This window comes from Seriola lalandi, unplaced genomic scaffold, assembly GCF_002814215.2.
Source record: "Seriola lalandi dorsalis isolate HSWRI2012SDOR001 ecotype SW California unplaced genomic scaffold, Sedor1 jcf7180002054333, whole genome shotgun sequence".
Taxonomy (NCBI): Eukaryota; Metazoa; Chordata; class Actinopteri; order Carangiformes; family Carangidae; genus Seriola; species Seriola lalandi.
The window spans coordinates 39,373-60,364 of NW_019524886.1; the positions used below are offsets into that span (position 1 = coordinate 39,373).

General features: G+C 38.4%; 1 protein-coding gene across 1 annotated transcript; it reads left to right on the forward strand.

Annotated features, from left to right (window-relative positions):
- Positions 1 to 2,000: 2,000 nt before the first annotated feature.
- On the forward strand, positions 2,001 to 19,423 carry LOC111655788 (MORC family CW-type zinc finger protein 3). Its single transcript, XM_023407303.2, has 17 exons — positions 2,001 to 2,131; positions 2,290 to 2,362; positions 4,186 to 4,318; positions 4,713 to 4,933; positions 5,159 to 5,306; positions 6,875 to 7,028; positions 8,861 to 8,989; positions 9,900 to 10,019; positions 10,143 to 10,246; positions 10,998 to 11,126; positions 11,976 to 12,092; positions 13,345 to 13,422; positions 14,663 to 14,702; positions 14,802 to 15,214; positions 15,948 to 16,440; positions 17,193 to 17,356; positions 18,591 to 19,423. The coding sequence occupies exons 1-17, from the start codon at positions 2,093 to 2,095 to the stop codon at positions 18,745 to 18,747; spliced, it is 2,712 nt and encodes a 903-aa protein (XP_023263071.1). The 5' UTR covers positions 2,001 to 2,092; the 3' UTR covers positions 18,748 to 19,423.
- The last annotated feature ends 1,569 nt before the right edge of the window (positions 19,424 to 20,992 follow it).

Sequence of the window (20,992 nt, forward strand, 5' to 3'; positions counted from 1 at the left end):
CTAATACAAAACACAACAATATACTGGACTAAAACTACACGTGTTTATGAATAACTTTTCTTATTTTCAACATAAAGCTGGGAAAGTGAAGCGAGCAGAGTATCTACCATCTCGGGAAAAGGTCTGAAACAACAAGGAAGTAAAATCGGAAGTAGGGCAAGTGCAGTTCGGGAAAATGAAATATAGAAATACGGAAATACTTACAGGGATAACCTTCTGCTCTTTTCTTTTTAGAAAGGTATCTGATCAAAACATGAAACCCAATATACCCATGTACTCAATTTAAATGAACATACTGACGACATATTAGCAATACTTGAAGAATCTGGGACGCGTGATAGCGGAAATACTAACCGGATCCTTCAAAATAAAAGTCTATGCTTCGATCTATACAAAATTCTTCAAAAATGTACAATGTCCTGTTCAAGATACAGCCCAACAACATCATACCACATAAACATTACCCTGTAATAATCAGTTCCCAGGAATTAGATAATAACTACAGCATAAATTATCTCTAAATTCCTCCCAAACGACCAGTAGAGTATAGCTCAGCAACTCATACATAGATTACCCTGTAGTATTGGAATAGTTAACCAGTAGTTATAAAATATCTACAGCATAAATTTTCTTTACTCCTCCCAAACATCTATATTATTGTTCAGTAGGTCATACTGTGCCCTGTAAGAATAGATTAGATATCTGGTAGTTAAAAAATAACCACAATATAAGTTTTTTGTAATATCCCAAATTATTATCCCTTCATTCCATTTATTCACATCTTGTTTCCCAGTACCTACATATTTGTGTTTTGGTACGTACTGTGCCGGCACACTGTTAGAGTGCAAAAGTTTACATCATAACTGTGGAGTAATTACACTGTACGTCACAGGCTATCATCTAAAGCATTACCCAAAAGCCTTCAGGCAGCCTGCAATTTAAAAGACATCAGCAGGATTGACAAGTATCATTGGGGTGTGCTGTGTTCGCATGAGGACACAAGCAGCAGCTCCATTTGCCAAAGCATTACAAGATTTCTTACAAATTACCAAGTGTGTGTTTTTCATTGACACACTTTCATACACAAAATGTGGGTGAATGAATCTCACACGTTTTGAACCGCTGCTGATTAACAAGACATGACATCCTGCAAGCACTTTAGTTTTACCATTATCTAATTGTCCAGATATTCCAGTGTTACACCCACTGTGCAGCTTTGCAATAATATTTCTGATGCATCCTCCAATTTAACTGGTGATTCACCAGATGTTCTGAAGAAAGGTGGACAGCACTATTTTGGAGGCAAACTGCTGCATCCTAGACAAACATCCTTTACCATGCTAGTGAATTAGTTGTTTGTTGTGGTGACTGGCCTACAGCTGGCAGGATGGGCAGAGTCCAAATAGATGTACAGTGGTTGGAGATTAACTCAGATCTTTTACATAAGTAAAAACAGCAATAGCACAATGTAGAAGAAATACACTGTATTCAAAGTTTCACCTAATTAAAAGTATACCAGTATTAAAATCAAAATAAACTTTAAGTACCAACAGTAAAAGTATGCACTATGCAGAGCGGCCTATTTCAGGATGATATGCAATTATATTGTATTAGTGGATTATGATTATTGATGTTTTAATGTGTACATTAAACTTATTATCTTGCAGCTGCTTAAGGTATTTCCTTTATATACTGCTGGATAGCTTGTGGATTTAGCCCTGGGGACCAATGAAATCTTATTCTAACCTTAAATAATAGCCTACATCATAACTTATTTGTTGAATATATTATGCATTATTAACGTGAATATGTAAGGTAGCTAAAGTTCTCCAAATAATGTAGTGGAGTAAAAAGTACAACATTTCCCTCTGAAATTGTAGTGGAGTAGAAGATAATGGAAAATACTTAAGCACACGCACATAAAATGATAGTTCAGTATTTTAGATGGGTTCCTGAGAGGACACACTGACAACACTTCCTTTGACAGTGTAGCCCAGCACCGCTACGCCCACGGCTGTGTCTGTCGGGTTTACGTGCCTGCGCGCTGAGAACTAACAGACAGCACAAGAGGGAAAGTACTCAGTCGCTTATCATGGCGAGGTTAAGCGAGCATGGGATCCGTCTGAGCTCTGTACGTATTTCTAATGTATTCTCTCAGTATTTCTAATGTATCTCAGTAGTATGTAGCCTTGTCTGTGCACTATTGCAAAATGAATGTTGCCGCACGGACAGAAGACTGTCAATGACAACTGACACAAACCCACTGACTTATTTTTATGTCTTTTCAAGATGAGTCCTTCCTTCCTGAACAGCAACTCTACAAGTCATACCTGGCCTTTCAGCGCGGTGGCAGAATTGATAGGTAGGATACAATATGAAGTACTGCACTCAAACTATGTGTAGTTCTGTGCACCTGCAGCCGTGGTGCGCTCTACTTGTTGCTTTCGCAGCTTTTCATTGTTTCATTTCATGCACTCTTCCGCTGTCGCACACAGTGGACTGTGCTTTACAGACGTTTCTGTTGGTGCTAAAATGGACCGTGTGGACTTCCTCTTTCACATCCCTAATGATTTTATTGCTCCCACGCGCCTTAACACAATGTGTGTTGATAGTATATAGGACTGTCATAATAATAATCATGTTGTTAAGCGATTACAAGTGAGCTTTATTATACTTTCCATGCCCTTGCAAAAGTAATAACTTTCCTACAATTCTAATAACTCGTAAACAGGTAAGGTTTCATTTTCGTAGAGAATCACCATTACTCAGTTGGTGTGTAGATCTCTGTGTTAAAGGGGTCAAAGGGTCTGAACCGTGGTTTGGACTTCAATTCAATTTACACTGAGTCACTCCATGATTTGTCCCTCCACGTGATCCAAACCCTCTGCATCCTGACTGTCAACATTGTCAGTCTCCACTCTTTGCTCTGTCATTAGGTCAGACGTGCTGTCTGTCTGTTGGCTGCTGGCTTTTAGCAGGAGGTTGGTTGAGATAGAGAGAAGTTAAACAAGTTAAACTTTGCTGATGTCACGCAAGGAAAGTAAAAGGTCACAGCAGCAAGGTATAAACCTATGCACTGGTAAAAAACTAGAGAAGTAAATTAGGTAAATTAGAGAAGCATAAAAATAGCAACAGAGTTACTGCATGCACTATATACACGTTGCACTTATATTTGGACTCATTACATACAGCATGGGACAACATAACACATTCCTTGTAGTGTATGTTATCAGTGCACTGTTCCCATAGTAGTGTATATACTAACTTACTACAGTGTATTTGAAGTGAAGTTACAATCACCTTATCATACTTTAATATACATGTCTTAATTTCTTTGACAATTCCTACATTAGCATCATATATTTTCACAGAAGATATTTGTGTTTTTACCGCTATGACAAGACAAAATGTCTGCTGTTCAACCTTGGTGTACGGAAAGTGCTACACAAGTACAGTTGGGCTGACTCGTTGAAAAGGGAAATATCGTTTAATTTTTGTCTGTCCTGTTGGCATAAAGTGGTGCTCACCAAATCAGTTGTGGAGATCTGGGAATGCGATAATGCTGCTAAAACAAAATCCATGGATACAAGTGGTCAAAGAACTGTGAAACTGAACAGGTTTGCTAAACTTGTTTGGAAGAGAAAACAAAGTCAAATATTAATGTTACATTTTTTTGTTTTTGTACTTGTATATAATACTCGGCCTGACTAGTTGATCTCCATTGTAATACATTTCGTTTTTATATATTTTTAATTTTATCATGGCTTCAACATGGATCATCAACTGGTGGGGACAGGTACCTTTAACCTAATTTTACAAGGAGCTTAGATCAAGAAATAGTTTTTTTAAAGTGTTAATTTAATGAATGAATGTAACAGAGATAAGGATTTGTAATTTATCATCCTACCTTCTCTTTGTGTATGTTTCTGTTCAGCTCTTACACTTGTTTAATGAAATGCACAGAAAACAAATAAAAGTATAGTTGCTATAAACGGAAATTAAACTGGAAATAGGAATATAGCCTAACTTTTTAACAAAACGTAACATAAAATATCACAACCCACCTGAAACAACAGCCCGGTCTGGCAACACTGCACTGCACACGTGCCATGTGAGAATGGGAAATTGAAACGGAAACTGTCGTAAACTTCCAGTGTTAATTTGTTTCTTTCTCTCATGCTCTAGACAATGCATCAGATCCTGGTGTATCTGCTAAACAGATCTGGATAGATGTGGTTGACGAAGCCGGTCACCACTGTATAACGTTCACTGATAATGGCAGTGGTATGACCCCCAACAAACTGCACAAGATGCTCAGGTAAGACACATGCATGCACATCTGCTGTTAACTTTAGTTAATATGCAAATGAAAAAACACATTAAAAAAATGTAATAAGTGCATGTTTCATCAGAAATGTTTTCTTGCACAGAGTCATACACACTGACAGCGTTCCTGCATTTAAACCACAAAGAGTGACTCACCAGCATTTCTAGACCACATTTTATTTTAGGTATCTCTGTCTCATGCAGACACACACATGTATACCCCCCACAAAGACCCACATAATTCACATAAATAAGCAGGTAATTACACATAACACACAAAACACTAAACATTTTCTACAATGAAAAATAATCACAAGTTGTGTGTCTGATATACACACAAATACAAATCCTTATTTCCTCACTCTCCCCTTCACCCTCGTGTTCAGTTTTGGTTTTACAGAAAAGGGCTCAGGGAAGGCAAGTCTGCAGGCCATCGGCGTCTACGGGAACGGTTTCAAGTCTGGCTCCATGCGTCTGGGCCGTGACGCGCTCATCTTCACCAAGAATGGCGGCTGCCAGACTGTGGGAATGCTATCTCAGACCTACCTGGAAAACATCAAGGCCCAGGCCGTCATCGTCCCCATCGTCCCCTTCAACCAACAAACAAATATCCTTTACATACGCATGGGACACAAAAAGTAATATTTAGACCAATAGATACACTGTGTGTCTGTGTGTGTTTGTTCTTCAGCATCAGCACATCTTCATGATTCCTCGGTGTCATTATCGTAACGATTACCGGTAAAATGGTTAACAAGCATTCCAGGTAAACAAAAGGACATAAAGCAGTTTGTGCATACTCCTTTTCGTCCTAACCTTAACTCCATGTTACAGTCGCTGGTGGTGACAGAGGACTCAGAGGCAAGTCTGGCAGCCATCCTCCAGCACTCCATCATCGGCTCTCAGGAGCAGATACATGCACACTTTGACTCCATTCTCTCCAAAAAAGGCACCAAGATACTAATCTGGAACATCCGCAGGTTAGAGTCACACATTCGCTCATGCAGAATGTAGGTTGTGAAGGATATTTTCTTGCAGAGAGTTAGAAGATAAGATCAATGCCACTCTCATGACTGTTTGATAAATATGAAGCTATAGCCTGGAGACGGATAGCTTAGCTTAGCACAAAGACTGAAAGCACAGCAAAGAGAAATAGTTAGCCTAGCTCTTAAAAAAAAAAAAAAGATACACGTAGCACCTTTAAAGGTCATTTAACATGTTTCATGTCACTAATTTAATTTTTACCCTTTATTTTTTGTAGAGATTAAACAACCAAAACAAGCAAAATCTTACAGCTCTACTCCAAATACTTTAGTTACCAATTTTTGAAGTTTGGCCCTCTGAGCTAAATTTGATCATTTTTGTGATTTGTTTTATGTGTATTCTAAGCTGCAGCAATGGCTTTCAGTTCTCATTAATCTTTTCAAGAAAATCAATGATGTGAACTGGGAAGTCCTAGGTAAGTTGGTATGGTATGAACCCATTAGTGAGCTTAAGAGGTGCTGATAGGCAGATTTTGTACACAGCCAGGCTTGCTGCTTCCAGCTGCTTCCAGTCTTTAAACAAAGCTGTCTCCTGGCTGTAGCTTGGTATGAGAGTGGTAGTGATCCAGTGCGGCAATGTTTGTGTGAATTTAGTTTGAGTTCACACAAACATTCTTGGTTTGAGTTTATTAGGTGTGTTGAATGTCAGTTTAATGTACAGCATGTGAGATTCATGAGTATGCAAACACAGACACATGCAGAGACAGGCAAATAAGCATCATCACGCACATATGATTTTTGTTTAAGCATGCCTTCAGACAAATCCATGCAAAACAGCACACATTCAAATACAAACTCCCATATGATGAGCAGAGATAATTTAAATAAGTGAACTCCTTATGATGTTCTGAAGTGAACTTTTCTAGAATAAATTTTGCTGCAAACTTTTTCACACTTAACCTCTGTGCTACTTCCTATTTACACTGGAGACAGAAAATGCTCACCACGGCGATCATAATCAACAAATACTAAGTACTGCAATTATCAAGATTAGCTATATTCAAGTCATTTAGATGAGTTCTTGTGCCATTTGTGTAGCTTTAGGAGCTAGCTAGGAGCTATTTGTTAGTTTGGCCATTGCTACATAGACAACATCAGCATTAACAGCTCTTTACTTACCAGTCTTGTCAAGAGCTTCTGCCATTGTTTCATTCACAAGGCAAGAGGATATAATATGTCCTCTGAGCAGCGCTACTTCTTCATGGCAGACTGGACGCTCTAGAATTGGTACCAGAAAGTGACAAGAGCTAGTTAGCATGCTAACTTCAGTCAAAGAAAAGAAGTGAAGGAAATAGAAGCAAAATGAGCTTCAACATTGGTGTTGCCTTCCACTGCTGGAGACAGCTCATGGCGAGTAAGACTAAAGCTGAACTTGCACTGTTCCGTCTAGACTAGTAGGTAAACAGCTGTTAATGCTAATGTTGGCTAAACTTACAAACAGCTCCTTTAAAACAGGAAAATCTGCCGCATTTTTGGTTGCACGATAATTTGATATTGTCTTGAAGGGCCAAAGATGGCAAGCCGGAGATTGACTTTGGGAGCGACGTGACTGACTTCCGTTTGCCAGAGATTCAGATTGAGGAGCTGAAGAAGGGACTGAGGAACAGTGGATCCCTGAGAACTGAGCAGAACATCCCCGACATGCACTATAGTCTCAGGGTGAGTCCATGGTGAAGTTAAACACTACATTTATTGTAAAAAGATCCTAAAGGTGTGTAAACAATCTCAGCTTTCACTCATATCACAGGATCTTCCTCAGCTCAGATGTTCATATTTCCAATATTTTTTAGCACTTCTCATCCATGTTGCCTTAAAAATTGAGATTGAAAGTTCATTCATGACCTTGTGTACAATACCACCACACAGTCCATTTAGTAGATGTTCTGTAGCTTTCAGTTGCATCACGCGATCCTCCTCAGCAGATTGAGATGCATAATTTGTTCAAGAGGAGATTGTCCCACTCTGATTCTGTTAGACAGCGAGGATAACTAATGCAGTACAGCATCTTTCAAACATGTAATGCAGCTTAAAATGTTTAGTGTAAACACATATTGTTGCCCTGTGAAAAACACTCATCCCCACCTTTTCATTAGCTAAGAAAAATAACCCTGTTTTCACCAATGTGAAAATGCATTTTTCAGATAATCCAGTGGATTTTAAATGATTTATGTAGTTTAAGAAATAAGAGACTTTTTTCTCACACAACACAAAATCCTTAAATTAATTTGAAAAATCACCAAAATTGAAGATACCCGGACTCATCGCGCAGCACTGATATTTGGGCTTTTGGGACACTTAGAGCTCATCTGGATGAGTTTAGGGTTAGTGGTTAAGATTGGGTTTAGAGTAGAATTCTGGCTAAGATATGTAGTGGTTGTGGTTAAGGTTTGGGTAAGTCCCTACATCGCAACGATTAGTCCAAAACTGGTGTGTGTGTGTGTATGTGTGTATGTGTGTGTGTGTGTGTGTGTGTGTGTGTGTGTGTGTGTGTGTTTGTGTTTGTGTGTGGGTGGGTGGGTAGGTGAGTCAGTGGCTGGTTGGCTGGGTATAAATGTGTGTGTGCCTGTTTCATGTACAAACCATGCCTCTCCACTACCAGAGACTTAGCTGTGGTTTTATAGTAACACTGCCTCAGTTTCATATTAAAACCATGATCAAATTGTAATAATAAGATTATAATAAGATGATGATGATGATGATGATGATGATGATGATGTATTGATTTTTTTTTGGTTTATCTGTGTGGGACAAACACAGAAAAACATTGACTGTTACATCGCAGTGTCAAAAGTACCGATGCACTGTACGTACGTATTTAGCTGAAGCTACAGTCCCTTGATGGGCAGTGATGGATCAAGTTATCATTCAGATTATATGTTTCAGTTTAAAATTATTATCATATATTATATTATATCATATATAATTATTATATATATCATATATTAGTGCATACAATATCAGTGCAGTGCATATGACTGCATATAAAATAAGTGCATATAGTAATAAAACAAGAGCTGAAACCATCCATGACAACACGCAAACAAACAAACAAAACAAATCATACGTTTTTTTTTACCAAATAAAACAAAACAAGAAATATAGAATAAAACAAAAATAAAACAAAAACATATCTCAGATTATTTTTAGCACAAACTCAAAAAGACAGTTTGGTGTCATGATTACAGTTCTGGTCAAGAGGAAGTGAATTCTAGAGAGTTGTGCCTTTAATTGAGAATGCAGTTTGTGCAAAAGAAGTCTCATAGTGTCAAAGTCTCTGTTTGTGATTGGGAGCTTTCTATTTGAGAAGCACATAGAGAGTACAGTTTTCTTTTTAACATTCAGTGTTAGGCAGGAAGTGTCAAGCCAGTATGTCACCTAAAGGAGTTTTAACACTTTTAAAGCTTAAAAAGCATACCTTCAAGCTAATATATTAAAAATTCAATAAAGTGAGTTTTATTTTTTATTGTCTTTTATTTGTCTCTTTGTCTCAGGCCTACCTTAGCATTTTGTATCTGAAACCAAGGACACAGATCATACTGAGGGGGAAGAAGATTCTTGCCAAGCTGGTGTCGAAGAGGCTGACACACATTGAGCATGACGTGTACAAACCCCACTTCAGTGTATCCCTTCACTATCTGTGTGTGTGTGTGTGTGTGTGTGTGTGTGTGTGTGAGTGTGCGTGCGTGCGTGCGTGCGTGCGTGCGTGTTTGTTTTGTATAGCTGAGTGAGAGAAGGGAAAATGAAAACAAGCATCGCAGCTACAATTCATGTGGGTTTTGTATCATCTAGAATTTCATTTTCACTTTCATATTTGTCGTTTGTTTACATCCTCTCATCTCCTTTCAAGAACTTTACAGTGTATGGAGAATTATGGAAATGAGGATTAGTTTTAGCCTGGCAAAGTTATCATGTTCATCATGTTCAAGCTGCACAATACACGACTGAAGGTGTTCTATGTAAATTTAACATTAACATGAACCTCATCTACACCTGATTGGTCAAACACACTGACCAATGGTCTTTCCATTACAGAAAAACTGGACAAAGAAGTTGTCTGTTCTGAAAATGATGCAGTATCAATTAAATTGACAAAAATGAAAAAAAGACATGGGTTCAAACAAATACAGAATTACAATGCAATTCATTGGAAATCTATAATATCCAGTGTTACAAGAAAGAGTTCATATTATTACTAACAGATCTGTAAATGCTTATCTTTAGACAACATTGAACATTTGAGAACTTTGGCTGTTTTTGTGAATAAAAAAACGATTTTATAGGAAATTGCGTCTCACAGGTTTAGGTATTGGCACAGAAACTCAAGTATGAAATAAGCATTAGTACTGGAGATTTTCATATGAGCAGTTTCCTCCATTTTTCTGTAAAACAAAAAAAGCAGGTCAATATCAATTCTGCCTTTTGCTTCTGTTCACTGCTGATACCTTGAGCTTGCTAAATATTTACATGAAGTGATAATATTCTGAAACATGCCGTTGCTCAGTCCTGCTAACCTTGACTGATCTCTGTCAGAAAGAGAAGGTGAAAGTGACTTTTGGGCTGAGTCCGAAAAACAAAGATCACTATGGCATCATGATGTACCACAAGAACCGACTCATTAAAGCGTACGAGAAAGTGGGCTGCCAGCTAAAGGTAAAGAAAAAGAAAAAAGGATTTTACCCTTTGTCTTAACACGTGACAAGTGCAGTGCTTTCCTCCATGTTTATATTAATGGATACTTGCCTCTTATTAAATCTCACTCTTCATTTTCTACAGGCTTCAGGTCAAAGAGCAGGAGTCGGGGTCATCGGTATCATCGAGTGTAACTTTCTCAAACCTGCTCACAACAAGCAAGACTTTGAGTACACCAAAGAATACAGGTACAACACCTGTACAAAACAAACAATGTCAGATACACGGAAGACGTACTATGGAGTGAACTAGCTGTTTAGGTTGATGCTTGGTTTTGTGAAAATTTTAAAAAAGATAATGACTCAGGTCTGTCATTTTTATTCAACATAGCATTAACAAATGGGATCAGCACTTACACAGAGATCAATGACAGATGAATGGTCCACACAAAGTGAGATGAGAGAACAATTTCAGTTTCTTATACTATGGCAAAGAAGAATGTGGGAGTATCTGCCCCTAGCTGACAGTTGGTAAGTTCAGGCTGCACAGGCAGGTAGATGTTAATTCTCAGGAGACAGAAAGGGGAAAGAATGCAGATAAGGAACTGCTTCTTTACCACAGTCAAGGGCAGTTCAGCTCTTAACCGGAACAGCTTATCAGATACAAAAGTAACATGAGAGCACACATATGATGGATTCAACAAGTTACAAATTCAATCACACTTCACTTTTCCACTACAATTACAATAGTGCACAGACATTAGTGCTACATACAATATTTAAAGGTTATGAGCAAACAGAACCAATAACTCATGCAGCTCTTCCTGGAAGTGTTTTCATGTTCCACAAATGCAGCGCCACATGTGAGTGTTTTGTAAGCTGAAATGTTGATATTGCTCACACTATCTTTAAAGGTAAAACCTGTCAAGAAATATTTGCCTATATACTCTTATTAATCGATTTGTGTGTGTTCTGTGTTTTCCTTTGTTCTCCTTGCAAGACTCACCCTCGGCGCTTTGGGCCTAAAACTCAACGACTACTGGAAGGAGGTGACAGAGAAGAAGGCCAGAGAGCGAGAGTTTCAGGCTCTAGACAGAGATGAAAATGAAGATAAGAATGACGTTGACGAGTTAGTGTCACCTGTTTGCTTTTTTCTCGTTTGTTTTGTTTTTTGACAGTAGTAGAGCAAGTCGTGAAAACTCTTCTCCTCATCTTTAAGTGTGTTCATAACTTGACAACACTCTCCTTGCATCAATCCAACAATGCAAAATTGATTTCAGTTTTTAAATCTCAACTCAAGAATCATTTCTTCCTCTTCCTCTTCCTCTTCTTCTTCTTCCTCTTCTTCTTCTTCTTCTTCTTCTTCTTCATTATCATTATAATTATTATTATTAGTGTGTAAACACAGTCAGTTTGAGTGTGGTGCTGCTGAAAAAGGATTTCAGTGCCTCTGTTCCATCTGACTCTATCTGTACCCGATCATGTTAAAAGTAAAAAAATTACCAGTTCGTGTCCTACAAGCCTTTCATGGATAATTACCATACCAGATTCAGATCAGCTGATAACCTACATCTGTCAGGAAGGAACTTAATTCAACCAAAAGTGACACCCCCCCACCCCTCTGCAGAAAAAAAAAAAGATAAATAAAAAGAAAAAAAAAGCTTGAAACCAGAGAATGGAGACGCTGCTTCTGAAGCTGCTCTCAACAAGAGTAAACTCGTCGAGAATTTCAAGAGCCTTTAAAAGCAAATTAACTTAATTTGTGTGGCGTACTGAACTAGGACATACACAGAAGTATATAGAAAACATTTTTATCTTGTATATGGCTGTAGAACAAACATGGTCATGCACACATCTTTGGATCATTTGATAAATTCTTTGAAAGTTATTTGTTATTATTATTTTTAGCTGACTTCCCCTTTTATTCTCGACTTCTGCTTAACTGACAGTTTTCACACGTATTTGTCTGTACTTGCAGGGGGCCCCTGTGGCTACAGTGTGAGGAGTGCCTGAAGTGGCGGAGCGTACCTGCAAACCATTACGGTGTTGTTCCCGAAAGCTGGGACTGCAGCCAGAACCCCAATCCACGTTACAGGTGCGCATTTCTTTATTTATTGATTTTCTACTTTATTTTCCCCCCACCCTCAAATATTTATGGGATATTTGGAGCTCCATTGAGTGCTTGTTGTGCACATGAAAAAGTTAGTATTAATATTAGCTCATATTGATATTTTGTCTCTTCTGTTATTATTCTTTGTCTTACTTCTACTTGGTAGGTAGTCAAGCTCTAGGTTTTGGAACTACAGTTCCCACAATGCTTTGGGGAATGTAACGAGGAAGTATAAAATTGCTATGGTCTCAGTTAGGTATGCTGTGAACTAAACATGACCTAAAAAGCTCCTTTATTAACCTCCGTTTGTGTACATATTGGCAATTTGGCACCTTAACAGTTCCTGATTACAATGTACCAATGGGTATCTAGAGAAGTATCACTGGATTATGTTGATACTGAAGAAAACTTAAAGACATAGTTATTGTCAGGCAAATTGTTTATTCATGATGGACATTGGAGATAATGTGTAAGTCACACTGAATCTAAAAATATGTGTTTCATGTCTTTGTGTTGAGATTTGACTAGATATGATGATTTTTGATGCAAATTGTGGCAAGCAGCAACTAACTTCCCGTTGTTGTTAGAACACCTGCATGCACCTGTCCCTTTCACCTCAAACAATATTTGCCTCACGTCTCTCCCTACACGCCCCCTGCAACTCTCCCCTGTGGAGGTGCACGCAGGGTTTGAAAACCTCTGGTTTACATGAATGAATGCAGAAGCTGGTGCACGCTCACGAGTCGACCGTCACGATCAGAGGTACTACATCAGTGTCACATTGGTTGGATTAGGCAAAATAACTTACTTGTGGACAATTAATGGGCTGACAACAGCCATAGACAAGTAAGTTCTCCTTCCTTAACAGGATATAGAATATTTATATGCCACTACCTACCTCCAAACTATCATCAATATATAGTGTAGCAGTATCAGAAAAAAATAAGGAGTCTAATTGAAGGGGCAGTCCACCAAACTATGTGATATGACTTATCGTGAATTGGACTTAAGACTTAAAATGTTAGCAACATGTCGGACTTAGAGGTTAAGAGGCCAAACATGAGCCGCAACATCGCCATTTCGAATCCAAAATAAATTAGCAGTCACAAGACTCAAGACATCTATATGTGCTTTAACAGGCGGAGGAGGCCAGTGTGGGGTGTGAGAGTGTGCTGGTCGTAACAGGAAGGCCTTGAGCTGTAGTTGAGTTGCTATGCCAGATCTCTTTGTCTTTCAGAAGCTGCACTTCACCAGAGGAAGCAGAAGAGACAGAGAAGTTGCTAACACCCAGTTACCAGAAAAACCACAAGAAACAGTAAATTCCAATGTCTCCAGCTTTCTCAAACTTTGTCTGTTTGTGTGAAAATGTAATGGACAGACGTTTTACACTGCTATTCTTCCTGCATGACTGTTTGTGTGTGTGTGTGTGAGTGTGTGTGGGTCCATGTGCCATTTTGTGGTTTCCATCTGTCAGTTTCACACTCTTATTTCCGGTGGTTGTCCACGTGACTGTATGTGTGTGACTATTAGAGAAAGCTGTTCTCTGCCTGAGATGATGAGACTGAGTCAGTTTTTCGTGTAACTCGTAAATTTTATACCAAAACCTTGGTAAACATTTAATATAAAAATATTTTTTTTAATTATTTTAAGTTAACAGCTTATTGGTAGCTGGAATCATCAAACTAGCTAACTACCTTAGATAGAAGTTAGCTAGAATTCTAGCTAGGTCACAAGCTAATAAACTATAGACTAACCTTCAAGCAAAATTTCATAGAGGCTCATGAAACTCGGCATGTTACCAGAACTGTGTAAACTACATATGTCTGACTGTGGTAGGCCTACTTAACAATTTTTCCAGTACTTCTCAAGTGTCAGAAGGTTTGAGAGCACTAAGTGTGAGGGATCAGAGAAAGAGCATATGAGTAAAACGGAGTGAGAGAGGTTCTTATTATGCACTTGTAGTAAGTTGATAATAGCAAAGACACAAACACAGAACAGATATTTGTTTTCTCAAATTAAATTATTTTTTTCATGATTATAATTTCTCTACAAAATATAATTTATGTACCATTCTGCAATTAGAGCTGAGGCACACACTGTTTATCACCATACAAAATACTGTCCAAATTACTTTGACGTGATGGATGATGTTGCATTGATTTGCTGCAAAATTTGAGTGAGGTTCTACTTTTTTTTTTTTTGCCTGATCATTTTGCACTGTTGGTTTTTTTTGTTTTTTTTTGCTGGATCCCATCATGTCAACTCCTCCTCTGTGTCAAAGAGGCAGTGTCATTGAAATGAACGAGACTGCGATTTGTGACGCAGCCTTACTCACACTTTTTATATTATCTCTCATTACACATGACATTGTCACTTCAACCAAATATTAATAGTAAAAACCTCAAAATTAGATGATATTCTTGTAATATTAGAATGATTAGAGAGTTGAACAATGACATTTGCCAACAGGTCACAGGAAAAAATGACTTTCTTGAAGATAATTAGATAATTATTTGCCCAAGTCAACTCTGTTATCTGTTTGGAATTTCCTACAGAGAGCATCCCAAAAGCAGAAAACGAGAAAAATCATTGGAGGTATGTGAAAAGTGTTTCTTATACTGAAAGTTTCTCATTGACAAAGGTAACACTGTACTGTCTACCACTTCTGATGTGTGTTATGTGTGTGTGCTGCAGGTGTGTGAGTTCCAGGACCAAGTGGCGAAACATCAAATCCTCTCACGTAGTTCATCAGAGCCGAGCCAGCCCACCTTCCAGTCTACACGCACACCTGATCGATGGCACGCAGAGGAAAACACACTTGAACATGATCAGACAAACACAGATCACTGTGCAGATGATCACGCAGACACGCACACGAATGACAATGTACAGACACAAAACAGGGTGACAGGTGAAGTCGCCCGCTCACAACGGAAGCCGTCTGGAAGAGACACAGTCATTAGAGACAAGACAGGAATCACACAAGGACTTTTGCAGTTGGAAAATGAGACAAACTCGCAAACCTTTGAAGGTACAGAGAAAGACAAACAGAAAGACACCGACGTGGAGCCATTCGAGAAAGAAGAGGAGAGCACAGACACAATAAGGTGGGGTATATTGCACACGTAAGCAGTGTATGCAAGTTCAGACTTGTGAATAATCAAATAACAAGTAGAGTACATCCTTAAGAATATTCATTTAGATTTTTAATGAAAAGTCCATGAGAGACTCCATTGTGTCGTCAGTGTGTGGTAATTCAGTTGGGAGCTGGAACAGTTCTGAAAACTTTCTAGTCCAAAGTTTTGGAGTGTCTTCCTGATACAGAAGACAGGTGATGACAGTTAATAGATATGATTCTCGACATTTCTTTTTAAATATGTGGATTTTTGGTCAGACAATACTTACTTAGCATGGCATATATTTAACAAAACCCCCTTAATTGTTTGAATTATAACATGTTTTCATACCCAAACACTATTCATCGATTATACAGTTACAGTATACGATTATAAATTCATTTCAAGTGACTATTGGCAGAATAAGTAAGTTTTTTTCCTATTTATAGAAATAAATTAATAGAGTGTCAGTAGTGAGTTTAGAGGTGCCATCTTTGCATCTTTTTCAGCAAGAAAACCCTGAAGCTAACACAGAGAATTGACAGAGCTGTCTTTGTTTTCAGCTGCATTATCACACAATAAAAACATAACTTTGACAACAAGACAAAGCCCATGAAATGCTCACTGTTGTGGATTATATGTCTGAAAGATATTTATATGAGAATTGCAAGTTAATTTTCACACACGGATCTTCAACAAACTGACTAGCATTTGTTCTCTGTAGCCACAAAAGGAAGTCGGGATTGTTATTTTGCTATGGGAGAAAGAGGACGGGCCTTTGGGAGGAGCGGCAGCCCAACTCAGACAATCCTGAGAAACAAACACATGTGTCTGAGACACTTTCCTTGGAGAGGACCAAGCCGGACAGTAGCAGCCGAGTAGAGAAACAAGGTGAACAAGTGCAGCAAACACAGATAGGCCTCACCTGGACCCATTCGCTCCCCTCCACCCAGACTGTGATGGTCTCTCCACTGAGTCGAACAGAAGGGCCATGGAGCAGACCACTGCTTCTCAAAGGGAGTGAGCGGGAGTCTAAAGTACAGAAACTGGCTGGGTTAGAGAAAGAGGTTCAGGGGCTACGGAGGCTTCTAGGTCTGGAAGTCACAAAGACATCTCAAGGCACGATGACAACTGCTGATAGCAGTACAGAAAATCCAAAAGACCTGCCAGCATCCACAGCGAGCAGAGAGGTTGCCTGCCAGACGGACATGGCTGAGGTCAGCAGAGTTAATATCCAATATTTTAGCTTCATTGATAAATTGATGATAACTTACAAAACTCAATGGAAATTGTGAAGTAAACCATATGTACTCAATTTTGCCACTCAAAGCTTTTTTGGTTTGCAGTGTTTTTATTCTGGCGTGGCTTTTAGTTGATGCTTTTTAATATTGAAAAAAGGCATGACTTGGTTTTAATGTCAAATGACCAGAAATACAGATATAAATAACTTAAATGACAAAACAGTAGCCACTTTTACAGTCAGTTTTCATTGAAATCATTAGTAACCTATCTAAAAGAAACACATCTAATTAATATTTTAGCTGTATTTATTTGCTTCAAATCTAAGCTAAATGGAAAGCAAAGCAAAGCAAATGGAGTGCCACTGTAAGGAAAATCATCCTGAATTTAGCTTTTAAAATATTGCCCAAATAATAAGATATGACTGCCAGTAAAAATGTGTGGTAGCTGTATTGGGAATTAATTAGAAAAGATGAAAAAGATTACCCTACTCAAGCTCAGACTGCTCTGTGTGGTATGTTAAAAAATGTAAATTCTCCCCTGTCTCATTTACAAGTTGTGTGACCAAACCATAGGAGTGCAGTGCTTTTTAAACTAAATAAACTGCTATGGGGATATAACATCCTTTATTCCAGGTCGCCTAAATCTGCTCAGACTCATTAACCTTAAATGAAGATCTAACAGCAAACTCTTAAGTTATATCCCTTCTTCTGTCGTTCCTCTGCATCAGAGCTCTGCTTCATCCAGCAGCCCGTCACTAGCTGTGCTGGTCCAGGGTCAAAGAGCTGTATGTGGGTCGAAGGAGCAGCCTGAGCAGAACCGACCCTGGAAGGAGAAAACTGAAACTCAGAGCAGGACCAGAGTCTGTGACAGCGAGGCCTGTGAAGACAGCAGGTGTGTATTTTCTGGATAGACATGCACATGTAGTTGCATACACAGGCACCACTAGCTGTATATAATGAAATTATCTTTAAACCAATTTTTGATTCATTTGTTAATCGTACTTGTGCGTTCTGCTCATGCCGGTCGACACGTTGGTTTGTTTACTGTTTAGAAACTAGGTGCTTAATCATAGATTTATTAAAGATTTGGGTAGTGGACAGCAGTAGAAATAAATCCTATTACTATCTCTGTGCAAACAAGGTAAGCACATATGAACAAATAGCTGAAAATGTCCAGACTGGCGTTTGCCTTCACTTCATTTTTTAAAAGTTAGGCTAGCCAATCACAACGAACTGCTGCCTCTCAGATATAAACATCTATCTCTATACTTAAAGAATAAAGTCCTGGATTTTAGATTCATGTCCTGTAGTTGGCAGGACATTTATGTTTTAGTTGACATTTACGTGCAGGGATTGTTTTCAGCGGACAAATGAACCAAAGGAAAAACATAAATTCTCCTATTTAAAAGATAAATCAACTTTAACTATATTAGTATCTGTCTTTACCACCTGTCTACTGTTTTTTTTTTTTTTTACTCTCACTTCTCCAAAAACATTGACGTCATATCCTTTACACTTATTTGTGCGTTCTTGTTCTCCATTTTCGCTGATGTGTGATTAAAAACTAATGTTCCCAGACATGTCAATGCTGAACCACAAGCTTGGACTCAAATGCAGACACAGACTCAGTTAAAAAATCAGTCATTTAAATCAGAATGAGGTCAGTACACAGGTGATCAGTCAGAGGGGCAACAGTGTCCAAATCAGCAGGCAAAAGGCAAAAACAGGTCAGGAAACTATTGGCTCCAGAAACTCAGAAGGAAAAATGCTGGAACGTTGTCACGAGGGAACAAGACGAACTGGCACAGAAGGAAGGGGACACTAAGACTATATACTCAGGGGGAGGGGTGACAATGAGACACAGGTGCAACACTTTGGGGCAGGGCAGGTAATGACACATGAGGGAAACATGAGGGCAGGAAGTAAAGGACCTGAAACGAGACAAGAGGCGAGTATCAAAATAAAAACAGGAAGTACAAAGACAAAGAACACCAGGAGAAACAAAAAGGTAACTTAGCTATCCAGACGGGGCGCGACAAGACGAGCTTTTTCACCTGAGCTACTGAAATGTGAAATGCAGCCTGTTACGTTTTCCAGCTTTGATAATGAAGTTGTTCTCCAAACAGATCAGCACAGGAAAATCTGCGCGATATCCGTAACAACGTGGTGGTGCTACTCACAGCCCTGCTGCCCCAACTGGACCTGGCTGGCATCAGTATGGAGACCACTGACGTAGACAGCATCCTGCAGCAGATCATAGAGGTCAACTCACTGAAACTATGATCAGTATTGTCATTGAATCTAGCAGATATCTTTTGGCATAGATTGGTATTTTTTTCCATGTTCTTATGCAAAGTTTGGGTTTATAAAACTAACCTAAATGTAGAGTATACGGTAATAATCATCTTTTAATGCTCATTTCGAAAGTTATGTCATTCTCACATTATCTTTCTGGTGCTTGTGGATGAGCTCTGTAATTTAATGTTTTTATGTCCTTATGTTGATTGGTTTACAGTCGAGATATAAGTAAGAAAGTGCAGCTGGTTATAGTTTCTCAGTGTGTCTGATGCTGAGACTGAATTCTTAGAGAGATTTGTGAAAAAGAGGCACAGAAAATATGATGTTGTGTTTTGCGTAGAAGTTTTCCTCCAAAGGTAAAGAGAAGAAATTCTGTAATTAACTAGTTGGATCTGACTTTGATATCCCCATACAGCCCAAAATGCTGAAGAAATATGAACCATTTAATATTATATTATCTTTTGATTTTTTTTTCTTTAAAAAAGTGTGATATGTTGCTATTGTTTGTTCTGCCTCTGTTTTTATTGACTATTTAAATTAGTTTTATACACGCATGGTCAACATATTCTGTCAGAGTCATGGAGTAACGCTTGTTTATTGAATTGTTCTATTCCATTTTATAAACAAAACTTTTTACATTTGCATTAAAATAGTGAAACCATTTATTGTACACTGCCTCTTAACTTTCAACACCGTGCACTTTATCACTGCAGTGAAAAACAAGACTAGGTCAAAGCCTAGTATGTGGCTGGACCGCTTATGGCCAAATCCTGATTTTATAACCATGACGTGGTCTCACACAGCTCACAGCCTCCGTCTAGGATCCACAATAGTTTTGCCTTTATTTACTTCAACTCCAGAACGTAACAGACATTTATTTGAGGCAGGTCCTTATTTCTAATATGTAGGCTTGATATGTAGGCTAAGCCTCATTACTGATGACTTCTCCCTCTCCCTCCGTGTCTTATGTTTAATTATTTCTCTGCCTGCTTTAGTAATAATGGTACACATAATGAAAGTAGTTTATTTGCTGTAATGGAGGCAAGCCTCAGTGTATTGGAAGCGCTCCTCCACTTTGCTGCAGTAGACTGCCGTAACAAGACGTGTAGCTCTAAGCCCCTGGTCGGCATCCACAAACGGTCCTGTCATATACCAGGTTTGTATGAAGGACGAAAAATGACAGTATAAAGTAGTATAAATATACAAATAAATGCTGAAATAAACGGCTATTGGTTATAGTGGCATGATCGATTGGATGGATCTGCTACTACTGCATTGACTGATACACAGGAGCTTTGTCTTTCCAGTGTTGCCAATTTACGGACTTTCACACGAGATTTAAATACATCAGTCAGTCAGTCTGGGACGTTCCACATTATAGAGCTGGTCCTGCTGTTATGGTCAAGCCTAAAATGAAGAGGTCCTGCAGTACCTTTTATTTGCCACAAGGTGTCAGTGAAGCCTAGTAATGAAAACATGCTTCCGTCACATTTCCACATTTGGAGAGTGTATCATTTCATTTTTTCAAATCATTTCAATTTTAACCTTTTTTTGTAGTTTTTTTTAAACTACAATTTTCTCCAGCAACTTCTGCCCAGGGTGTCAGTTACCAGAATCCTTAATCAAGTAAAGGGTACTGAATTGGAGCCTACTTGTTCTATGTGATGTGTGGGTAATTATTGTATTGTACTACAGTTATGTATTAGCACTCCATCAATCAGCCAAAACCTTCTGGCAAATGAATCATAGCCAAGCTCATTAAATCACAGGTATATGGGTACACCAAAGCCTGCAAATTGTTATACAATCTATAATAATCTATGTCAGAGAGAAAAAAATACTGCACTCATAATCCCAAACATACACAAATTTATCACAAATGCGATTATACCCACAAGGATGCCACCTTCAAAAGATTTATAAATTGCATCAAATGGCTTCATTAATGCTTTATAAATAATATAATACTAATTATGTACAGATCAGTTATAACCCATCAATAACAGCAGCTCTAAATGTTGGCAGGTAAAATTCATTTGTTTCCCACTTTCATGTAAGCAATCAAGTATATAATACATAGAAATATAATCAAGTTGACAATTAATGGATTTTGGGAGGTTTTCCCCAATCTGGCAACCCAAAATGTGTTTTTATTAATGGCTTATAACTGTTTATATAAATGGTTAAGTAACATGTATGAAGCCAAGCACAGTTCTTACAATGGGTGTCT

Coding starts and splice junctions, on each gene's coding strand:
- LOC111655788 (XM_023407303.2), top strand. CDS start 2,093: ATGGCGAGGTTAAGCGAGCATGGGATCCGTCTGAGCTCT. Junction 2,132..2,289: donor ATGGGATCCGTCTGAGCTCT/GTACGTATTTCT, acceptor TGTCTTTTCAAG/ATGAGTCCTTCCTTCCTGAA. Junction 17,357..18,590: donor GAGGCCTGTGAAGACAGCAG/GTGTGTATTTTC, acceptor TTCTCCAAACAG/ATCAGCACAGGAAAATCTGC.